General features: G+C 41.3%; 1 protein-coding gene and 1 long non-coding RNA gene across 2 annotated transcripts; both read left to right on the forward strand.

The window, feature by feature from the left end:
• The first annotated feature begins 284 nt into the window (after window positions 1-284).
• On the forward strand, window positions 285-2,374 carry LOC124855471. The gene is made up of 2 exons (XR_007035091.1): window positions 285-1,925; window positions 2,009-2,374. It is a non-coding gene; the product is annotated as an uncharacterized LOC124855471 (long non-coding RNA).
• A 1,008-nt stretch (window positions 2,375-3,382) lies between these two features.
• On the forward strand, window positions 3,383-9,189 carry cmpk2 (cytidine monophosphate (UMP-CMP) kinase 2, mitochondrial). The gene is made up of 5 exons (XM_047345370.1): window positions 3,383-4,049; window positions 5,635-5,749; window positions 6,084-6,285; window positions 6,432-6,665; window positions 8,281-9,189. The coding sequence occupies exons 1-5, from the start codon at window positions 3,468-3,470 to the stop codon at window positions 8,399-8,401; spliced, it is 1,254 nt and encodes a 417-aa protein (XP_047201326.1). The 5' UTR covers window positions 3,383-3,467; the 3' UTR covers window positions 8,402-9,189.
• The last annotated feature ends 12,646 nt before the right edge of the window (window positions 9,190-21,835 follow it).

Genomic DNA, 21,835 nt, shown 5'->3' on the forward strand with positions numbered 1-21,835 from the left:
TTCTGGATTTAACAGGGAGCCAATGAAGGGAAGCTAAAATAGGAGAAATATGATCTCTCTTTTTAATTTTCATCAGAACTCTTGCTGCAGCATTTTGAATCAGCTGAAGGATTTTAACTGCATTTTGAGGACATCCTGATAGTAATGAATTACAATAGTCCAGCTTTGAAGTAACAAATGCATGGACTAGTTTTTCAGCGTCACTCCTAGATAGGATATTTCTAATTTTGGCAAGGTTCTGGAGATGAAAGAAGGAAATCCTAGAAACCTGTTTAATATAGGATTTAAATAACATGTCCTGGTCAAAAATAACACCAAGGTTTTTTACATTATTACCGGAGGTCAATTTAATGCCATCCAGGTTAAGTGATTGACTAAGCAGTTTCTTTTTTGATGTTATTAATGTTCTGAACTATTAGAATAACAACCAGTGGCACCACTAAGGGGAGTAGGGGAAGCAATGGCCACCCCAGTTTATTGGAAGCCATTCTGGTCCTTATTCTTACCTGCATAAACACATTATGCAGATAAGACCACTGTGGATGTATCTTTAGAGGTGGAGCTCTCTCTATCAGCATAAAAAAAACATGCTTCATGAACATAAAGACTCTTTGGCCTTTTATTTTTGTAAAAACACATGCAAAAAAACCCCAAAAACAAATAATTGGATCTGAATTTCAAGTATGTTGTTCATTATAACAACATACCCATACAAATTTCCTGAAATTCTGTTGTGCACTCTACAACAACATGCATCAACACCACATTTGAGCAGGTGACTGGCTTGCTATGGTGGCTTTTTTCCACTGCTTCCTCCTGCAGCTGTAGCCCCCGGCCTGGCACTGGGCTGCGGTCGCAGTGGAGTGCGTCTTGTGCCTGTGCTGGGGCGGCTGGTGGTTGGTGTTTGGGTGGGGGCAGTTGGTTGGCCCGAGTGCTGATACCTGGCTGGTATAGGCGCATGTTTACTTTATTTTTTTGTTTCTCATGGATGGGTGGGCTGGGGCTGCTGGTGTTGGTTGAGCTCGGCATGTGCTGCTCCGCTCGCATGTGGTGGCTGAGGTGCCGTCGTGCTGGGCTGCTGCCTTCCTGTCGCAGGGCACTGTGTCAGGAGCTGTGTGCAGAGCTCACGCTGTGTAGATGTGTCTTCAGAGCCATCTTGTGGGGGTGTGGCTTTGGTTGGCTGGCTCGTTTGGACCTCTCCTTTGTTGTTATTTTTGTGTCCCCCCTCTCTGGATGGGGTTCACTGGGGGAAGCCGTCAGTGTGGGGGGCTCGGTCTCTGGGCCGGGGTCATTCGGGTTAGGGCTGTGCTGTTCTAGTCTGGACTGGTGGTTCGGGCACTCTGCTTGTCTCCACCCCAGAATGAAGGGGATGACCTCCTGGGTCTGGTTGCCTCTCGGGGGTGTCGGTACTTGGACTTGGGAGTATATTGTTGTATGTGGAGTGCAAGTGAGTGTAAAGCGTCCATTCTCGTGTGTCTTTTTGTTGCGTGTGTGGGTGAATGCATGTATCTGCATGACACTGGGAACGTGTGATTGTGACTGTGTGCCTGTTTTTTAGTCAGCTTGGATTTTGGGCTACAATTTGGGATCAAATGTGGGGCCCGTTTCTCCCCTATCACGTCGGTGGTTCTCTCTGGCTCTTGGGGGCCTTGGGATGTCTGTGGCTCCAATCTCCTCTGTGTCCATTTTGGGGCCTGGAGGGCAGGTGTGTGTTTCTTCATGTCCACTACTGAATGTTATTATGAAGAAATCTTATATTGTCATACCACTAGACCTGAGCACTGGTTGGTTTGTGTGTGTGTGCAGTTTTTTGTTCTCTCTTACCTCTCCTCTAGGGGGTGATAGGCAGGTGTTTCCACACAGCTGAGAACCATCAGAGGTAATCAAGCAGACTGGGGCGTCAGATTGTTATTCTGCCCAGAATGGTAATCTGACCAACAGACACTAATCTGTCTTTCTGTGTTGTCAAGTCTTGGTTACTTACCTGAGCCTTTGTTCCCTGTCTTAGGCTGGATTCCGGTCCAAATCCTGGTTCTGCCCAAGGCACCCTGCAGTGTTTGCCGGACCAAGAACCTCTTCCTCCTCCAGAAAAGAAGCGCTTCTGGAGACTACTCACCTCATTGTCAAGTCTGGAACCAGCCTTTCACCCACCTGTCCACCCTCCAACATCCCATCCAGTTGGCTGAAAAGCAAGAGAGAGAACCCCAATCACCACACAACAACAACCTTTCCTGTCAAACTCCATCATCATGGTGTGACTTACTTGTTCCCCTGGAAACATCAGACCTACAGAAAATAAGCTGCCCTGCCCGAGCCCGAACCCAAGACGACCACACTCTTACCTCTTGTGACTCAATAAAGCCATTAAACCTAAGTTTTGCCTCTTTGGCTGTTGCCTGCACTAGAGTCTCCTGGTCTATAGCAATGACATATATATACAAGCATGCTCACACATAGAACCACAGGTGTTTGGATTCAGGTGTTTACAGACACACAGATAAGCTGCATCTGCCACTTAAGACATCCTGTAATAATTAATTTGTGTACTGCCAAAAAGGGTCAGCACACTATACATATAATCATGTAAATATCATTGTGCAGATGAGTATTATAAGAGATGACTGTTTGGAATGCTATTTGTTAGCTTTTATTTACAGCTGTTATGAATTCTCACTATTCATGCTAATAAGAAGTTCTCCCTTTTGGATGGAGTCTGACTGGATCACATGGCCACACCTGAACCCATTTGATTATGCCCAGATGCTAAAAATCACAGAGAACTGGAAGCCATAATAACACAAATCCTAATATGGTGCAGCTGTTTTAGGAGAAAGTGATCAGTAAAGGGGGTTTGTGGTTGTGTGTTCATTGTGAAACTACGATCTGAAAGGATTTATGTTTGAATGGTTTGACAGTGTCCCCAAAAAATGTTTTGATAGCTGCCTTGTTCTCGCGTTTTTCACTTTTCTTTAGATATTTCTCAGTTTCTGGCATAATGAACATAACAGACGTTGCATGAATTAGGGCATGTGCAATTTAATATATGCATTTCTTGGATTGAAATGAAACAGATGGTCTACAGTGTTTTTGAATGGAATGATCTATTGAAACGTTGTATGGATTTTATGCTGCTGCATTTTTATTTTAGATTTCTATGAAGTCTTTCCTAAAACGCATCTAATTGTTTGACACTGACGTTTATACACATATTGTGTCTTGGTTTTCTTTTACCACAACTTGCCCTTGCTGTCTTTAAGATACTCGATCAGTGATATTTTGCAGTGTCAAAGGTCCACAAACATTTCCAAAACTCAAGTTTAACTTTCCGGTTCATGGAAATCGAATCTTTGCTGCACCCTAAAGGCGCTGGCTGTAAGTTTCGTTTTTGCCCTCTGCTCGGTTAGTTTCGTTTTCCTTCCAGCTGATCGAAGCAGCGCAGCGGACCAGAAACGTACTGATACCAAAACATGGCCAGGCACCTGAAGCCCCTCGTTCAGCGGTGGTCCTCCCGTGTTTTTTCTGTGGAGCTAGATGGAGCGCCGCTGTATTTTGGAATCAGGGAAAAGCTCCGAGGAGCAACCGTCCTACCTGCGGTTTTCTCTAGGCTCCAGAAGGAGGACAGGTGCTACTCTCTGCTTGTCTGCAGCAGGGACCGAATCAGAGGAGACAGGTTTCACTGGGAGCTCAGAGACAAACTGCTGAAGGACTTGCCTCCGAGCTCTGATGTAGCCACCATGTCCTCCTTTCTCCCAGACGAGAAGGGCTCTCTGGTCAAAGGCTACTTTTTCAAAAGCAGGGCTGACAATTCCCCCCTGATAGAGGGAATTTTAAGCGATTTAGAGCACACTGATTCGGTGTTAGTGTGTTCATACTCTCAAAGTGAAGATGGTCAGCAGTGGACTCAGAGTCTGTGGTCCCATGCAGAGAAAAAACAGATGAAGTTCTATGTGGTGCCTTCAGAAGCACCAAAACATCACCCGTCTGCACTCAACATGATCAACTCTGATGTTTTCTATAGCTCGGATGAGGCCTGTGACGTGTTGAAAAAGGTTTGTACAGACTCAGTTTAGAAAGAAAGTTTTTTTTTGTTTTTTTTATCGTTAACACAGTTTAATAGTTCATTTGCTACATTGGCAAAAGGGCGCACTCATGTGGAGGAAAAGGGTATTGCAATTTTTGCAGCTTCTTCTAGAAGTTCATGTTGCGTTGCAAAAATACCCCTACCCTTTGGTGTTTTTTCATATTTTTCCTACGGTACAAGCACAAAGTTGGACGTATTCTGTTGGGGTTTTATGTGATTGACCAACACAAAGTAGTGCATAATTGTAAACTGGGAGGAAAAACATGCATGGTCTATTTCTTTTACAAATACAAATCTTAAAAGTGCATTTAGCCATCTTTACTTTTATACCATTAAATAAAACTCAGTGCGACACACTAGTTTTAAATGCCCTCTGATTGGTAACTAGAGAAACCAATTGCCTCCAGCAACGATTAGAGTATAGAGTCTCCCTCAGTTCTAATGGCAGCTGTTCTGTTTCTGGCCTCAGAGGTTTGGTAGAGAACATTAAAGAACAAACAACATCATGAAGACCAAGTGACAAAGCAGATAGGTCAGGAAGAAAGTTTTAGGAGAAGTTAAAAGCAGGGTTAGGTTCTAAAACAATACCCCAAGTTTTGAACATACCACAGAGCTCTTTTCAGTCCATAATCTGTACATGGATAGAGGATGGACCAACCTATGAAGACATGGACATCCACCTAAACTGACAAAATGAGTAGGAAGAGCTTTAATCATAGAAGCAGGCAAGAGACCGGTGGTAACTCTGGAGAAGCTGTGTAGATCCACCGCTCATGTGGGGAAAGTTGTTGACAGGACAACCATTAGCTGTGCACTCCACAAATGTGTCCCTTTTGGAGGAGGGGCTAGAAGAAAGACATTGTTGAATGAAAACTATAAGAAGTCCTGTTTGAACATTTGGTTTTGGTCAGAGAACAAAGTGTAACTTTTTGTCTAATATACAAAAAAACTGCATGAGGAGGATCACTGAGACCTGAACACACTATGCTGGTGGCAGTATCATGCTGTGAAGATGCAGAGAAAGGGAAGCTGGTCAGAGGTGATGGGAAGATGGATGGAGCTAAATCCAGGACAATCCTGGAAAAAAAAAAACCTGTTAGAGGCTGCAGAAGACTTGAGACTGGAATGGAGGTTAACCTTCCAGCAGGACAATGACCCTAAACATATGGCAGAGCTAAAATGGCCCAGTCAAATTCCAGACCGGAATCCAATTGAGAATATTTTGCAAGACTTTAAAATTGATGTTCACAGATGCTCTCCATCCAATCTGACTGGGTTTGGGATATTTTGAAAAGAATGGTCAAAAGCTAGTGGCGACATACCTCACTAGATTTGCAGCTGTATCTGCAGTTAATGTTGGTTCTACAAAGGGATAAATAAGGGGGCTGAATATAAATACGCACCATGCCTTCCAGATTACTACTTGTAAAGAACTTTATATGACTACTTTTGCAAGGCACTGTAAGTCAAACAGGACCAGGTCAGTTAATGTGGGGCACCCTTTATAACTCCTTCACAAACAACAGCAAAGAGATGTTTTACTTCTTCTGCAGTGTGGTGACATCATCCCAGAGACCCAGTCTGTTCTGAGGATGCTTCCCAGCAGAGTGGATGCCAGAAGAAAACCAGACTTCCCTGTTATTGTCATAGAGGGCCTGGATGCCACAGGTTAATGCCATTACCTCATTAATAAATATTGGTTTAGCTTGATGCATAGATGTTTGTAACATGATGGGTGACTGTTCTCTGCTAAAAACATTATCTGTCAGTGGGCTTTGCCTAATGGAATATCATGTATCATGACCTCAGAAACGTTACATCACTTGAAAAATGGTTTATTGAATCACCCGCTCATCTAATACTCTTTTGAAACCTCATTAAGACACTGCCTTGCAGATAATATGGGAATGTTAGGAATACTCTGTTTAATTAAGAAAACGTAATCACTCCTTGCTTCAGTGTCTTATGTTTTTGTTTTACTGTAATTTTATTGCCAACAAAGGAAAGACTACTCTTACAGAGTCTCTACGGGACACTCTGGGGGCCACACTTCTGCGGTCTCCTCCCCAGTGCTTGTCCACCTGGAGAGCCCGCTTTGATCGAGAACCACCTATAATTCGGAGGGCCTTCTATGCAGTCGGCAACTACATCACTGCTGAGCAAATATGTCAAGAGAGTGCCAAGTCACCTGTTATTGTTGACAGGTATAAAACTAAAAGATGTTGTGGGTGAAGTACTGTCCTGCCAAAAGATGTGGATCCTGCTGATCTCTTAATATTTCAGCCTAGTTGTCACATGGTACAGGAAGTTGTCATTCGCCTTCAGTCAGCCATCTTTTATCTGTCCCCAGATTCTGGCATAGTACAGCCGCTTACGCCATCGCCACTGCAGTAACCGGCCCAGTGAGTAACCTTCCATATGACGGCTCCGAGGTGTACTGTTGGCCCGGTGACCTCCTCCAGCCCAGCCTGGTGGTCTTACTCACTCTGGACCCAGAGGAGAGAACGAGGAGGCTGAGGAACAGAGGTCTAATGAAGACTGATGAGGAGCAGGAGCTGGATCACAACAAACGTTTCAGAGACAGGTTAGAAGTACTTGTCAAGAATGTTTGGTACTGTACATACACATATATTTGGGAAAGGCATCTAAAACATCAGAAAAGCTCTCAGTTGAATCAATGTTTTCAAGTCAATAAATCTTTGAATTACACATTCATGTAAATAGAAGCTCTTGTTTAAAATATAATGTATTATAATAATGTAATAAATATAATAATTTTTTGGGATTTTATGCCAAAAGTCAAAACAAAGTACTGCATAATTATGAAGTAGAGCAGAAATAATGCATGATTTTCAAGATTTTTTACACACAAAAATCTGAAAAGTGTGGGATAGGTACGTATTCCTTTTGTAGAACCACCTTTCACTGCAGTTACAGCTGCAGGTCTTTTGGGTAATTATTCTACCAGCTTTGCATGTCTAGTTAAGTTGCTGCCTGTTTATTCATGCAGAAAAGCTCAACGTCAGTCAGACTGGATGAAGAGCGTCTGTGAGAGCTACCATGAGATTCTTTTTTGCTGTGTTCTTTGGTCTTCAGGATGCTGTTTGTTCACTGATGCTCTCTAACAAATCTCTGATCCCAGAAACAAAATAGCTGCCTTTATACTAAGATTAAATTACACACATGTGGACTCTCTTCACTAATTCAGCCACAGCTGATTGCAATTGACTGGACTGCATTTTATTCAGGGACTGAATTTATGGAACACTTACTTTTAATTTGTATTTTATAAGAAAAAAACATAAGTTTCCACCCACTTCACAATTGTGCACTACTTCGTGTTATTCCTGGTGGAATATGGGATTTAAAGCTGGTAAGAAAGCTTAAGCAGTAAGAATACTTACAAGGCATAGTTCATATTTTTAGCTCTAATACAGATTTAATTGACAGGTCTGCTAGACATTTATTGCAAATAACCTAATTGAAAAGGTTTTTTAATCAAATGAAATTGTACCAACAAACAAATGCTGCACAAAATTTCTGAGAGTTCTATGCTGTACCCAAAGTTTTAAATATTAGATAAAGAGGGATAAAAATCTCACATCAGGCCTGTGTCACATGTGAATAAATGTTTTTTCTTACTTTTGGTGAAAGGCTGTGTTTGACAGTGAAGTCACAGATGGGTGCAAATTGCACACTTTCACAGTGAGACCAGCTCAGTCTTAGTCTTATCCATGAAACACTTAACAATCAATTACTGTCCCATGGGATAAGAAGCTGATGAGAAAAAAACAGGTGATTAGTTGCCGAGCTGCTGTGCTTCATTAAGCTGGTCAAAACTTGCAGCCGTTGCCGTCCGAGTTAGTCACTACTGAGACAGGTCGATAGCTACTTTCATTCATCTTCTGCACTGACGTAATGGCCTGTCCACATGGGACGGCCAGATGTTGGGCCAGCGGAATTAGAAAACAGAAGGAGTTAGGAAGACGGGGAGATTCAGCAGACTGCCACTTGCTAACACAAGCACGATTTTTATTCGAGTAAAGAAAAAAAGCTGCATTCTGAGCCATCTGGGTTGTTTCTTTTGCTTGAAATAAATTTAGCAGCAAAACCGAGAGAAAGAACCATCCTGTGCGTTTTCTGTTTATATTCTCACACTGCTCACTTGTTGGCCAATGTGTTTGTGTTTTCCTGTGCAGAGTTGAGGAAGCTTATCGGAGGATCATCGGCCCACTCTGCATCACCGTGGATGCAAGCCCCTCTGCAGACCTAGTGCTCCAACAAGTGCTGCTTTTAATTAGGGCCAAATGCCACTTGTAAACAGTTCTCCCTCTCACTCCCTGCTGACAGCCGATAAGCCAACTGATGCAGTACCTCCTGTCGCCACTGGGTGCCAGTAAGGTGTTGTCAATAAGGCGGCAGGAGGGCAGGTGGCCAGATTGGAGTATGGAAAAGAGATTCTGCTCACAATGAGTAAAGGTCGAGTGGCCAGGAGCCAGAATGGCATACTGCAGACAAAAAATACATATTAATGTGGAACACAAACATCCTCTCACAGGAGGATTGTTACAAACAAGTCTGTATTTCACTTTTTTAAAATAGGCTGTTGTGCAGCCCTCATAATTACACTTAAGCTCTAATAATATATGCAGCTATCTAAATTAATTTGTTAAATATTTTTAAGTTTTGAAAAATAAACTCCAAATTTGAACAAATCTTGTTTAAAAAAGAAAGACTCACAATGTGCATTGCTAACTTTGGATGGATAGTTAATCTCACTTTATTTAATGCAGAACTTTGCCGTAACATGAAACACATGCAACAAGTCTAATAAAACATTTAACCATTGCTTCATTACAGATTTTGTATATTTGTAAATACCTATGTGCACACTTTGTACAATACATAAAGTTAAAATTCCACCTACATTCCCAAACAAATCTGTGGCAAAGTTGTCTTTTTTTCTGATTAGACAAAAATAAAGAAATGCACCTTGAGGGTCTCAGCTGGAATGGTGAAATCACATGTACGCAGAACGATTATGTCATTTCATTGACTTTGTACATGGAGTTTTAATAATGAGGATTAAAGTTTTAACAGCTGCATGATGCCAGCAGTCAGTCTTATCTGTCAAAGAAACTCAATTCCAACTCTATGTTCGGCAGACTTTCTCAACCCGTCTCAACAGTGAGCTTCAACAAGATGTTAGCTGAACCATTTTCACTGTTTTGCTAGTTAAATACGAGTATTATATGTTGCAGGTCCTAGACCAGCATTTATCAAATGTTTTATAGCAAGGACCACCTCATTTAGTACCAGGTTTTCCAAGTACCACCATACTGTCTGGGCATTTTAACAAAGATATGAGTTGGACTTTTTGTGTTTGAGATTTGTCACAAAAAAGAAACAGTATAAAGATGCTTATTTATTCCCACTGGGGGTTGGGAAAAAACAGACAAATTCCAGGTTGGAAAAGTAAACAGAATTTCTAAAGGGAAAGAAATAGGTTTCTCAGAAGCCTTGACCTCAAAATCCAATCTTGTTGCTGTGTGTTGCTCTGTTTTATTAAACATGGTGGTTGATATGGTAACAAACGGTTTACTGGTAGTTTACATCTCAATAAATCTTTCCCATACATAAATACATGTACAACCACTAGTTAGTTGTGAAATGTATTCATGTCTGCACATTTTTTTTGAGCAGAGTCAAAAATCAAAGTTTGCATTTCAACCGTCACTTACATTCATGAGATATGAATTGTGACCAAAAGAATGAGATACCAGGCAAGTGGCTGAAAAGAACTTCCATTGTAAGGTGGCAGGGCTCAGCTTTAGTGGTCGGAATGGAGCTCCATTATCTGTTGGCAGTGTAGCCGCTGCTCCTTCGTATGGAAAGCAGTTCGCTGAGGTGGTGTGGGCTTCTGAGTGGTATGCCTCATAGACACTCTGTTTGGAAACTCCAGGGCAGACCCAGAACACATTGGAGGGTTTTTTCGGCCTGGGAACGCTGTTGGGTCCCTCTGAATGCGCTGGAGAGCATCACTGGGGAGAGGAGATCCGGGTTTCCCTCCTGGATCTGCTAATGCTGGCAACCTGGTCCTGGATAAGCAGAAGACCTAGGATGGATGGAAGCGTCACATTCACGTTGTAAACAACTGACACCATTATCTCCCCTGAGAACCACTAAAGGCAGCCCAGGTACCACCCATGGAACCCCAGATCCTGAACAGATTGACTTAACTGATGCTACATGTTTGATAACTAACGTGGTTCATAGCAAGTATTACGCCCCCTAAGGATAATTATTACTGTTTATACTTGATGTCTTCTTAAACGTAGGCACTAAATACACACAAGTATGCACATTTGCTAAGAGTATATGTTGTAACTCTTTTATACAACCAGGAAGCATATATTTGGCCTTTGTGAGGGGAAGATTAATTGGAGGTTTTGGTAATTATGAGCTTGGCAAAGCTGCGGGCCGGAGAAGACGGAGTGACCCATCTCTTATACGGCGATGCATCAGCGGCGGGCCAGCCAATGCAGACCCCGTTCATATGGCAATTAATGGAGCACTGTATATCAATGTCATTCCTATGGTCCTGCACATGAGTGTAGGGCTTCTCGTATCACCCATTACTGCAAAGCAATCTTTTTCTAAATGCTATGGGTGAACGTCTTACCACCACATGTCGCCGCATAAAGTTAAGTGTAATTATGTTGATGGAGTATGGATCTTTTTATTTAAGGTATCTAAATACAGTTTAATGTATTTATAATGTTGCAGCCGCCTAGAGTGTATAAGAAAAGAAATTACACCTTGAGCCAGAGATCATACTTTATTGCAAACCTGTGTTCGTCGGTGGTGTCAGCTATATTTTCCTGTCAGATGTTCTTAAACACTGATTTTCTATGCAACAAACAGTGAGTGGTGAAACGGTGCCACGACTGCCTTAAAACAACAGTAATATGACACTAAATGACCCATAATCAGACACAGTGAAATAATTCACGTTTCTCAAAATAGTTTTCTTGTTGGGAATATTTTCGAGGAGCTTTTCTTGCATTGCCAACATAAACACAGAGGTTGTAGGAACCACAAAGCATGCTACAGTCTGTTTGTTTTAAAGTGGAGCTGTGGTTTAAGGGAAAAGTTAATAACTAACAGATCTGTTTCCAATCTGTTACTTCACTACTGAAGTTGCAAGATAAAAGTCCAAGCCAGATGTGGTAAAAAACTGAGATACATCCTAAAAGCACAGATGTATGAGATTCACTAAATGTCCGCAGGCAGTGAATCTCAAATGTGTACACACCTGTGTTAAAATGATGTAAAACACAGTGCCAAAATAAATTATTACAAAACTTTACTAATATTTAGGTGACATATATCATGTACAATTCAACAAAAACATTCTGTGCACACCCATAAATAGTTTGTTAAAGCACTTTGATTCATTTCAGCAATTATTCTTCTTTGGTTGAAGTTTGTTGACATCCCACAACTTCATTGGGTAATATTTTCCCACTCTGCCTTCCAAACATTCTCCAAACCTTTAAGACTACAAGGGCAGCTCTTATCCAAAGCCCTCCTCATGTGACCCAACGGGATTTCTGTTAGACTTAGATCAGAACTCTCAACAGATGTTTCCACAACTCAAATTTTTACTCGTAAGGCCATGCTTTCACTGATTTTGACATATTCTTCAACTTTGGTGCTTAAAAATGAAAAGCTTTCTAGCAGATACCTAAAGGTTTTGGGCCAAAACAGACTAGATTTTGGCACTGTTAATAATTTCATACTTTGTGTAAAAAAAAGAACATTCCCAGCTGAGAAAAGCATCATGCTGTCACCACTATTTTTCACCGGGGTTATGGTATTTTTTGTTTTAGTGCCAAACAAACCTTTGTTTTCTCTACTGTATATGTGCAAATACAGTGTACAGTAGAGAAGTAGGGGACCAAGAGGGGCAGGCAAGTGCATGTACACATACAAAAAAACTCACCCTGTATGATGCCACTTTGCACTACACTCCTCAACTTCAATATTTCATCTGCACAACAGAGAAAGAGCGGCGGTGAGGAGGAAAGCCCTCCATGAAATAATTAAAGATCCAGCGGGGATGCAGCAGCACAGCAGCCGTTGTCCCGTCCTGACTAATAGATCAAATGAAAGCTGTCCCTTAGATCATGAATAATGAGTGTAGTGTAGAGAGTTAAGGCGTGGGGGGTGGGAGAAGAGTGGAAGGGCTCAGGGTTGGTACAGGTTTGGAGGGAGGTGAAGGGAGGGTGCGGAGGAAGTACAGGGTCTTTTTAATGTGCATTCAGTTGGTGGGGGGTTTGAATTGTAGTCTGATTCCCTTGGCAAAAGCCTCAGTGAAACCTCACTTGGCAGCCACATGAAGCGGCACAGCAAGAGGAGTCATGCATATGATTTGACACAGAGTGTATGCCAAACGCTAAAGCCCGTCAGTATACATCCCTCTTCCAATAAACAACATTTTAAACAGTGACAGGGCAGGTTAGCAGGGGCAAATAATGCTCCCTTCAATCAGTGAGGCCTTACAGCACTAATGGAGGATTTTTGAAGAGCTGATATACAGCCAGATACGAGTTATCTGAGATGGGGGAGGGGAGGCAGAAAAGAGGAGCTGAGGGGAGGACTGGAAAAGGGTTGGGATGTAGGTGGAAATAAGAGTGGGGGTGGTGAGAATGACGGGGGCTGTTTTGGTGATGTTGTCATCTGCGAACTCTGGTCCCTCTAGATTCCTCTGGCTGTCAGGTACGCATATTTCCTTAGACTGTCCTCGCTCCTCCATCTGCTGCCTTCCTTAACCACCTTCAAAATGCAAGTCTTACTGTACCACATATATTTACAAACACTACCCTCCATCACAGCATCAGCTGTTGAATGAGAAGGTAATAAATAAACCTGGATTAAAAATACAGCTAGGAAAATATGCATTGAACACATCACTACTTTTCTCTGTAAAAATGTTTCTAACAGGGCCCCTGACAAGCACACCAGATGTCAGTAACAACCCAAGTTTTAAACACAAAAAAGCAACTCAAATAAATCCATGTTATAAGTTACACGTAATGGCACAGGGCATAAATAGTTATGAAAATGTATTCAACACTTAGTGAAAAAGCTGTTTTTGTTGGTAGCTTCAAAACATCTCTTCATGGTAAAAACTAGATGTATGGATTGCTCAGGTGTGAATTGGATCCATTCTTCTACACAAACCGTCTCCAAAGCTTGTTGTTCCTGACATCGGGTGTAAGACTCAGTCAGTGGTCCCATTCAAAATGTATTGAATGAGAAAACCCGGTCAATATGTACTTTTTCTTGCTGTAACTCAAACACATGACAGAAATACGTTTTCAGGTTTATAAACACTTTTAAGACCATGTCACTTAAATTCCCTTTCTTCTTCATTCTGGTGATCCGCTTGAACTTCAGCAAGTCGTCTTCACAACGTCAGGAGGATAAATTCATTCAGTTGCTGTCATTTGATTGGCTGGTTTATGTTAGTAAGCAATTAAACAGATTTACCTTATGAAGTGGTTGGTTAGTTTATGCATATCTTTTCGAAACCTTTGTTTAAAATCGTGTAAAAACTATTTACTCAAGGTTATAATGCCATGACCAGTGAGGCTTAATATTTATAGGATAAACATAACACGGTGTCCATCAGCCTATACGTGAAGAGCAGAGTTAAAGTCTCTCGACTTGCTTCACTCCTCAGCACATAAAAGCAGCACATACACACCAGCATCAGATCCTTCTGAACACAGCAGGTGGTGGCAGACACCCCGGCTCCGCTCTCTGTGAATGATGGGTGGTGGGATAGAAAAACATGAAGGGTGTAGGAGTTGAACAGATCGCTGGTGAAATGCTTCTCAAAAGTGAACAGCGAAAGCTCAAAATGAGGAAGAAAAAGCAGAAGAAAGGCAGTGACTGGAGGGAAGAAAAGTTTTGAAAATATCCCATTAAAAGCAGATGTATAATTCAGAAGCTCTTTAACTTCGTGCTCACCCTTTGTCACAGTGTCTGGGTGCATATTTGTGAGAGCAAAGCCAGGATTTCTGTTGATAGGTGAAGGTATTACGCTCAGCATGCAGTGTATTCACAATGCCATTATACATTCAGGTTTGGCATATTTTCCAGTGTTTTCAGGGGTTGGTTCCTGTATTGTCTGCCATGATTGCATGAAACCTCACTGGGTTTGCCTGGCGGCTGTTAGGGAGGCTTCACCGGGAACAGTTAAATATTTAAACACTGCTGAGAGATCTCATTAAAAACGGCATGTCAGCCCCCAGAAGGACCCTTCAGCAGCCCCCACCCACCCCAGACACTCCCAAAAAACAGTAAGAACTTGGTGGAGTGTGACAAAACATGTATTGTGTATTTACTGAGGAGAACTTGTGATAAATCATCATATACTGTCAAACAAGACAGCTGGCAGTGGTGTTGACGAGTGGTAAGATGGCATGTGATTGAGATTCAGTTCTGTTTGACAGCAACAGACAAGCAGAAATATACCAAAAACAAAAGAAGTTGACAACTAGACCAGACTAATGCTGCCGTACCACTCGTACAAAACAAGACAACAGAGGAAACTTTGGATCTCTGGAGCCTACTTGCGTTCCCTCACAATCTGAACAATTAATTCTAGCGCTGTTGTTTGGGGCTTCCCTATTTTTAGACTGGCTGCCCTCTCTAATAAATTGATTTCCGGTGGCAAACTTGGAATGTTCCTCGTGTTTTTGTTTTTTTCCCCCCTCTTCAACATGCACAAATGCAGTCCTTCTTCCCCCCAGAGAAATAAATCAAAGGGAACATAGCCAAGCCCCACATTGCTGTGTATATGCACCTCCTTTTACACTTCAAAATGGTTTATTTTGGTTTCACTTCCATTAATGCTCAGGCATGTCTCACACTTTATCAAGCATCAGCAGACAGTTGAGAGGCTGCTTGCTTGACAGCTAAGTGGTTGAGTGACTCTGAAAATACCTACACTGACTGACTCTTCCTTGTTCTCCGGTCCTAGGTCTTTGATTCCGACTCCTTAGAGACTCAGAGGTCTGTTTTTGTGGTCTTTACCGCAGAAATAATGGCTGGGTCAAAACAGACTAAGGTCTCCCATTGCAGAAATATATTTAAACACTGGCAATGACACATAAATAAAAGTAAAGCAACCTGATCCTGGCTTCTTGTAGCAGTGTCTGGGGAGTCACTGCTCCTTGATGAACACTACCTAAGACACATGCACTGTGGCTGCTTCCGGGGAAAAAAAACCTCACAAAGAAAGTGAGAATAATAGCATGGAAACAAAATCATCTGAAATATTTTCTCAACTTCATGGCAACACCCTTATAAGAGTCCTTCCTGTTACTGCTTGTTGTATATCTATCGACTTTTTTAATTATAATGTAACACTTTGTAAAAGCTGAATGTGCATCGTGACATTACAAAATAAGGCATTTGGTCGAGCTTGTGTTTCAATTTTAGCCACTAGCTGGTATTGTCACAAACTGAATTGTTAGGTGTAAAGGATTGTAAATGAAGCCTTTGGTGCGTGAAAACAAATAGTAATAGATAGAGAAAGAGAGAAGGAAGGAGAGGCAGAGAGACAAATAAGAAAAAGATCTCACTAGAAACCAGAGTATTATCCAGACTAAGCTACCTGAATCCCCCTTACAGCCTTTTAGTTTGTTCTCTCCTGTGCTGGAGCCGAGGGGTTTGAATGCTTTACAGTCTTTTCACTGCACCTCGAAAAATATGGTGTTTTAGCTGCTCATCTCCATAATCAACCCTATATATACACTTAGCAGACCTGCAGAAGAGACTGAGAGCTGACATGGGAGAAGGATTCAGAGAAGCATCAACTCGCAGATCTCCCAGCAAGTCACTTCTTCTGCCTTGTAAACAGTTTGTGAACAGCACCTCTGGGCTTCTGCAAAGAAGAAAAAAACTTTTATAAAACCACAGAGTTACTCTGAAGTATTTTCAAAGATGTCCATCTGGGGTAAAAAAAAAAGTTAAATATGATGTAGAAATTGGAGATTTCTGTTAAAGGAATATCTCAGTTATAGAAGAAAGTTGACAGTATTTTAAAGGGCAAATACACTATTTCCAGCCACCCTTTATCATGTAATGCTGAATTTCTGCAGGATCAACATGCAGAAGAATGCTTGGGAGGAGCATGGTGAGTTGGAGCTTATTTTAATTACAAAAATAGAAGCTGACATACAGGGATCCTGGCCATGGAGCCAGATAGCATCCAGGAGGAACCAGTCACTTACCATGAAAACCAGAGAGGATAAATACTGGAGTATGGACCAATCAACAGAGGAGGCTAATCAGGGAGAGAATCAGGAGCAGCTGGTGGAAGAGAGACTAAAGAATACTGAGGAAGAATGACTAATTAACACAAATAAGCAGGGAGTACAGGCAGGAAACAGAAAAACATGTAAATGAACTGAAGCTAGTAAACAATATAACTAACTCAAGAAGAGACCCAGATCTAACAAGGGAAGTAACAAAAGCTTAACAGAAACTAAATGAATTGAAATAAAGCAAGTGAAGAAAATGGCTGTGCAAAAAAGGTAAACTGAACTCAAACCCAAAACCTAACACGGGCAGATTCTGACACCTTTAAGGTTGGTACATGGAGCTGGGAATGACATAAAATCTAACAACCTCAATGTGTGGGATCTCTGCTCCTCCCCTTCTGGTTGGTTCTGGCAGCTCATTGTCTGCAGCTGCAACACATTCTCCTAATGAGCTCATGGGCTTCTTAAGGTAGCTGCTGATACAGACCTTTGCTGGGACATAACCTCAGTTATGTGGACTCCTGTCTGCCTGCCTATCCGTCTGCCTGTCGACCTCCCTATCTGCCTACCTGGCTGCCAACATCTGGTAATACTCCCTCCTAAGGACTACACTGTAAATATTCTCATCACCAGTTCTCTCTCTCTCTCTCCTTGGATTCCTGGGTTTACCTCCTCCTCCTCTGGCTTCTGGACAACTCCAACTCAAGATTCCTTAAACAAAGTCTACAGTAGAAATAAACCTCATTTACTGTCTTATCCTGTGTGCTGAGTCTGTTTCATCCTCTGGTTTTGTTCTACTTCGACTATTTAAGCAATTCATGATAAGGATAGTGGCAGACTTCATGTAACTGAAGGAAGGAGAAGAAAGTTGAAATGTACATTGTACTTCTACAATGTACATTCTAGATGACAATCTGAAGATGAAACGTGTGAATTTCAGAGCAAGACAATAGCCCCAAACCCACAGCCAAGGGATCTCTTAATTGGTTTCAGAGAGAGATGGGAAATAACTTAAATGGTTCAGTCAATCACCTGACTTGTATCCAATTGTAAATCTATGGAAAGCAGTGAAAATCAGAGTACATAGAAAGAACCCCCAGAACCTTCAAGATATGAAGGCAGTTTGTGTGGAAGAGTGGGTCAAAATCATACCTTGAAGATCATGACTTGTTTTTTCAAACAGTTGTCTGAAAGTTGTCATTACAATAAAATTCTTTTCCACAGCATATTTATTACATCTCTGTAAGTTTGTCCAATACCTTTTCTTCTGTCATTCCAGTTTTTTTTTTTTACCTATACCTTTTTGTGGTCTAACTTGCTTCAACGTATTTGTATGTGTGGATCACTTTGGTTGTTGCCAAAATTTGCTGGCAATTTCATGTCAGTGGTGCCACGGGATATGTTTAAACTGCTTGTCTAAATGAGAACTGAATTACGGAGAAAGTCTCCACCACTTTTAAATTGCTTGTGTCTCAGCATTTTGTGTAGATTAAAAAAGGATCAGCGATTGAGCAACAGAGAACATGACTAATTTGCAGCCACTGCAAGAATACTGTGACTTGCTAAATGTTAGCTTCTAACAGCTTTAATGATCTGTGCACCTTTAGTCTAAAGTCTAAAATATTAAGATCGAAATAACCTCAACTGGATTACTCTACAATGAACAAAAATTTAGTTTTTAAAAACACAGGTCGAGATGATTTATAAAACAGTTATTCTGTTATTTTAACCAAAAAGGGAGATTTAAATGTTTGCCTGCAATTAGAAACACCTTAGAATTCAATAAACCTAAAACCCACAATGTATAAACCAGTAAAACCTGGACTGATTTTATTATATTTTACCAGTTCTTTAAAACATAGTTAGCTATCCAGGAAATTTAAAGAGAATATCCAGAAATTTGTGTTCTATTCATGAAAACTACAAATCTCTTCTTGTCTCATTGTCTAGATGTATCATCATCCTATTAACAAAACAACCTATTCATAATGCATTTCTTTTGCATTTAATGCACTCCCCCCAACTTGTTTCTCCCTCTTCCTTTGCTGTAGAAAGAAATACTGAATAATGAAGATATAATGGTTTCTTATGGAGGATGACAGGGAGGCAAAATTCTCTCACATGATGAGGTCCAAAACCTGTACATAAACAATAATGGTCACATACAGGTAGATGGATATCAAGCATAATTTCAAATTCAGTCTGACTGAAATAGTCTGTGTAATAGTGCATATCACCAGCGGCATGACAGGAGGATTAGACTGTATGCAAATTAACTAAATCACCGAACCTCTGAAAAACAAGGGAAAGATAACAATAATATTAGTTATTATTATTATTATTATAAATATACACTGGAATACTAATGGGGATCCTAATGAAATTTAGAAAACAGACAGAAAACTGAATACTGGAGTTAGCACTGTTGTCAAATTGCTGCCTGGGGTCCTTCTGCACTGACTTTGCATGTTCTCCCTGTGGGTTCTCTACAGGTAATTTGGCTTCCTCTGACAGTCCAAAAATATGACTGTTAGGTTAATTGGTTTCTCTAAATTGCCCTTAGGTACGTGTGTGTGTTTCTGTGTTGCCTTGTGATGAAGTGGCGGTCTGTCCAGGGTGTACCCTGCCTCTCGCCAATGACTGCTAGAGGTAGGCACCAGGCCGCCTCAACTCTGCAAGGACAAACGGGTTGTTGAGACAACGGACGGATACAAAATTGGAAAATAAAGATAAACAGTAGCAAACTTTTTCCCAGTATACTGTAACATAAATGTTGCACAATTCAACCTAAAAAACAAACATGTTTATGAGAGGAAAACATCTAAAAAAATAAAAAGCTACAAAATCCTGGCTGCATAACTTCGAGCACTCTTGAAACTAAAGTTCAGAAAACAACATTCCACTTGGACAAAAAGCATCTTAAACTGAACCAATGACAAACATCAGGAATAATGATGCAAACAAAAAAAAAAACGTTGCCTTTTTAACACCCCACACAGAGCCAAGTGATGATGTAGCTGGCCAACGTTGGGCGGGAGCAGTTATCTATCACAGTCTGCACTGCCAGCTCTCAGAGCGCGCAGCACGAGCTAGCACCGGTGGCAGGTGAAATCAATATGGACTCCACAGAGATTTACACTACCAGAGGCCAGTCTCCACTTTACAACCCATCTCTGTCTCTCCAGGGAAAACAGTAGGCAAGCGGTCACGGAGAGTACGTTTGATGTCTCCTCCGGGCCATGATAGAGCAGCTCACTATAGCTCTCTTACAGGGAGATGATTAATCCTGCCCACTGGATGCAGCATCATATTTGCGATAGAACAGCCTGTTTTTATCTGGTTAGGGTGTTCATTTTGCAAAAAAGTTCTACTGTTGAAACAGTAAGACTTCCAATAATTTCACCGATGGCATGCATTGCTGCAGCTTTTTGGGTTGTACTTGCATCAAAATTTGTTCTATATTCATCCTTATGCAGGAGTGTAGACGGATCCACTTGCTCTTCAACTGTTGATACGTTTTAGAAAGATACTCATTTCATTTTCCACCAGGACCCTCCGATAGATTTGGAAGCAAATCAATACCATATTTCAAATGAAAAAGCATTTTCAGAAATGCTTTTTCATTTTAAGAATGTGGCTGCATTGTTTGACTCATAAATTAAATTAGTAATCAATAATCCTATTTGCATTTTAATTTTCTTCTTCATGACTGCACATTTTATGCCATGATCAAAAAGAAAACAAAGCAGACATTGCTTTTTTGTTTTCGTGGTCTGCCTGCAAAGTACTGCCCAGAACTCGAAAACGAAAAAGCATTCCGAGCGGCGGGCGCAGCAGAGTGACGTCAGCAGCCGCTCTTCCTCAGCTCCCTGAGCTACCCATCTTGTTCGGTAGGGGGCGCTGTGCACGTCTGCATTGCATTACATTGCAAACGTACCGAGAAATTGATTGAATTGCAGCAGGGCCGAGCTCAATTTGTGGCAGTGGCAGGCTGTGGTAGTTCCGGTGGAAGCTGCCACCGGAACTACCACAGCCTGCCGCAGGGTGGCAGGGGATTCCGCGAGGATGCCAGAAGGTGCCAGATCGGCCGTAAAAGCTTGCCACTGCGGTTGCCGCTGTTTTTGTGGAAGCTGATGCTGATTATCGGCAAATGGGTTGTCATTGTTGTTATAGCCTGTTACCTTTACATAATGATTTAATTATTGATTATTATTTAATAAACAGCTTTAGACCCATAACATAAGGTGATTGTATTTACTTGACATGGAAAATAAATAGCACTATGTGTATGTGTGACGTGTTGAAAGGATGACGAAGATTTATTGCACAAACAGCCGGTTTATTATAGAGCACGAGCGGCTATTCTGAATTGTCACTCACAGAAAATTATCAATAAATGCTTAAAAACACGCTGGATGTCCCAGGCCATAAGGCTGCCACGAGAGAGCCACAGTCTGCCACCTGAACTGCCAGTTCTGCCTGCCACTGCCACAAATTGAGCTCGGCCCTGCTGCAATTCAATCAATTTCTCGGCACGTTTGCAATGTAATGCAATGCAGACGTGCACAGCGCCCCCTACCGAACAAGATGGGTAGCTCGGTCAGCAGGGAGCTGAGGAAGAGCGGCTGCTAACGTCACTCTGCTGCGCCCGCCGCTCGGAATGCTTTTAGTCTTTCGAGTTCTGGGCAGTTTTAACAATGCAGAATCTATATAATATTTGATTTTCAATTTTTTACTTGAAATATATGTTTTTTTATATTATGAATAATGGAAAGCACAAGTGTTTTTAACACTTTTTCACAATCAACATCTGGACCCTGAGGTTATTCATCTAATGTACAGCATTCTCACAAAACAGAAAATAAACTGATCAGCAAAACTGGTGTGATTTTGAGAGAAGTCCTTAAAGGTGAAAGATACTTTTAATTTTCAGAATCAGAATCATAATCAGCTTTATTGCCATGTTTGTACAGACAAACAAAGTGTACTAGAGTCAAATTGCTTGTTTGTCAGTACAAACGTGACAATGAAGCTGATTCTGATTCTGAAATTTAAAAGTATCTTAAACTTTTAAGGACTTGTCTCAAAATCGTGTAATCTGCGGATGAATCATCTGAATTAGGCTAGCATATACCTTTTGCCTGCAGACACAATTCTAAACACTATATTGCCGACATTATTGTGTCCACCACCAAATCAATGAATTCTGGTGTTCTGATCACTTCCATGGCTGCAGGTGACCTCATCCTTCTTCAACACCTTTGGGATGAATTAGAGCAGAAGCTGCAGTTCTGGTTTTCTCATCTAACTATGAACACACACCTAAACTTTGTGGAAGATGTTTACAAAATAGCTAAAGTTGCAGGCAATGGGGGGTCCATCAACAAATTGCATCTTATAGATTAAGAATAGGATG

Source organism: Girardinichthys multiradiatus, chromosome 19 (genome assembly GCF_021462225.1).
Source record: "Girardinichthys multiradiatus isolate DD_20200921_A chromosome 19, DD_fGirMul_XY1, whole genome shotgun sequence".
Classification (NCBI taxonomy): domain Eukaryota; kingdom Metazoa; phylum Chordata; class Actinopteri; order Cyprinodontiformes; family Goodeidae; genus Girardinichthys; species Girardinichthys multiradiatus.

Excerpts from the sequence above, each read along its gene's own strand:
- cmpk2 (XM_047345370.1), top strand. The coding sequence starts at position 3,468 with ATGGCCAGGCACCTGAAGCCCCTCGTTCAGCGGTGGTCCTCCCGTGTT. Across the intron at positions 4,050-5,634 it reads CCTGTGACGTGTTGAAAAAG|TGTGGTGACATCATCCCAGA; the intron begins GTTTGTACAGAC and ends CTTCTTCTGCAG. Across the intron at positions 6,286-6,431 it reads TCACCTGTTATTGTTGACAG|ATTCTGGCATAGTACAGCCG; the intron begins GTATAAAACTAA and ends ATCTGTCCCCAG.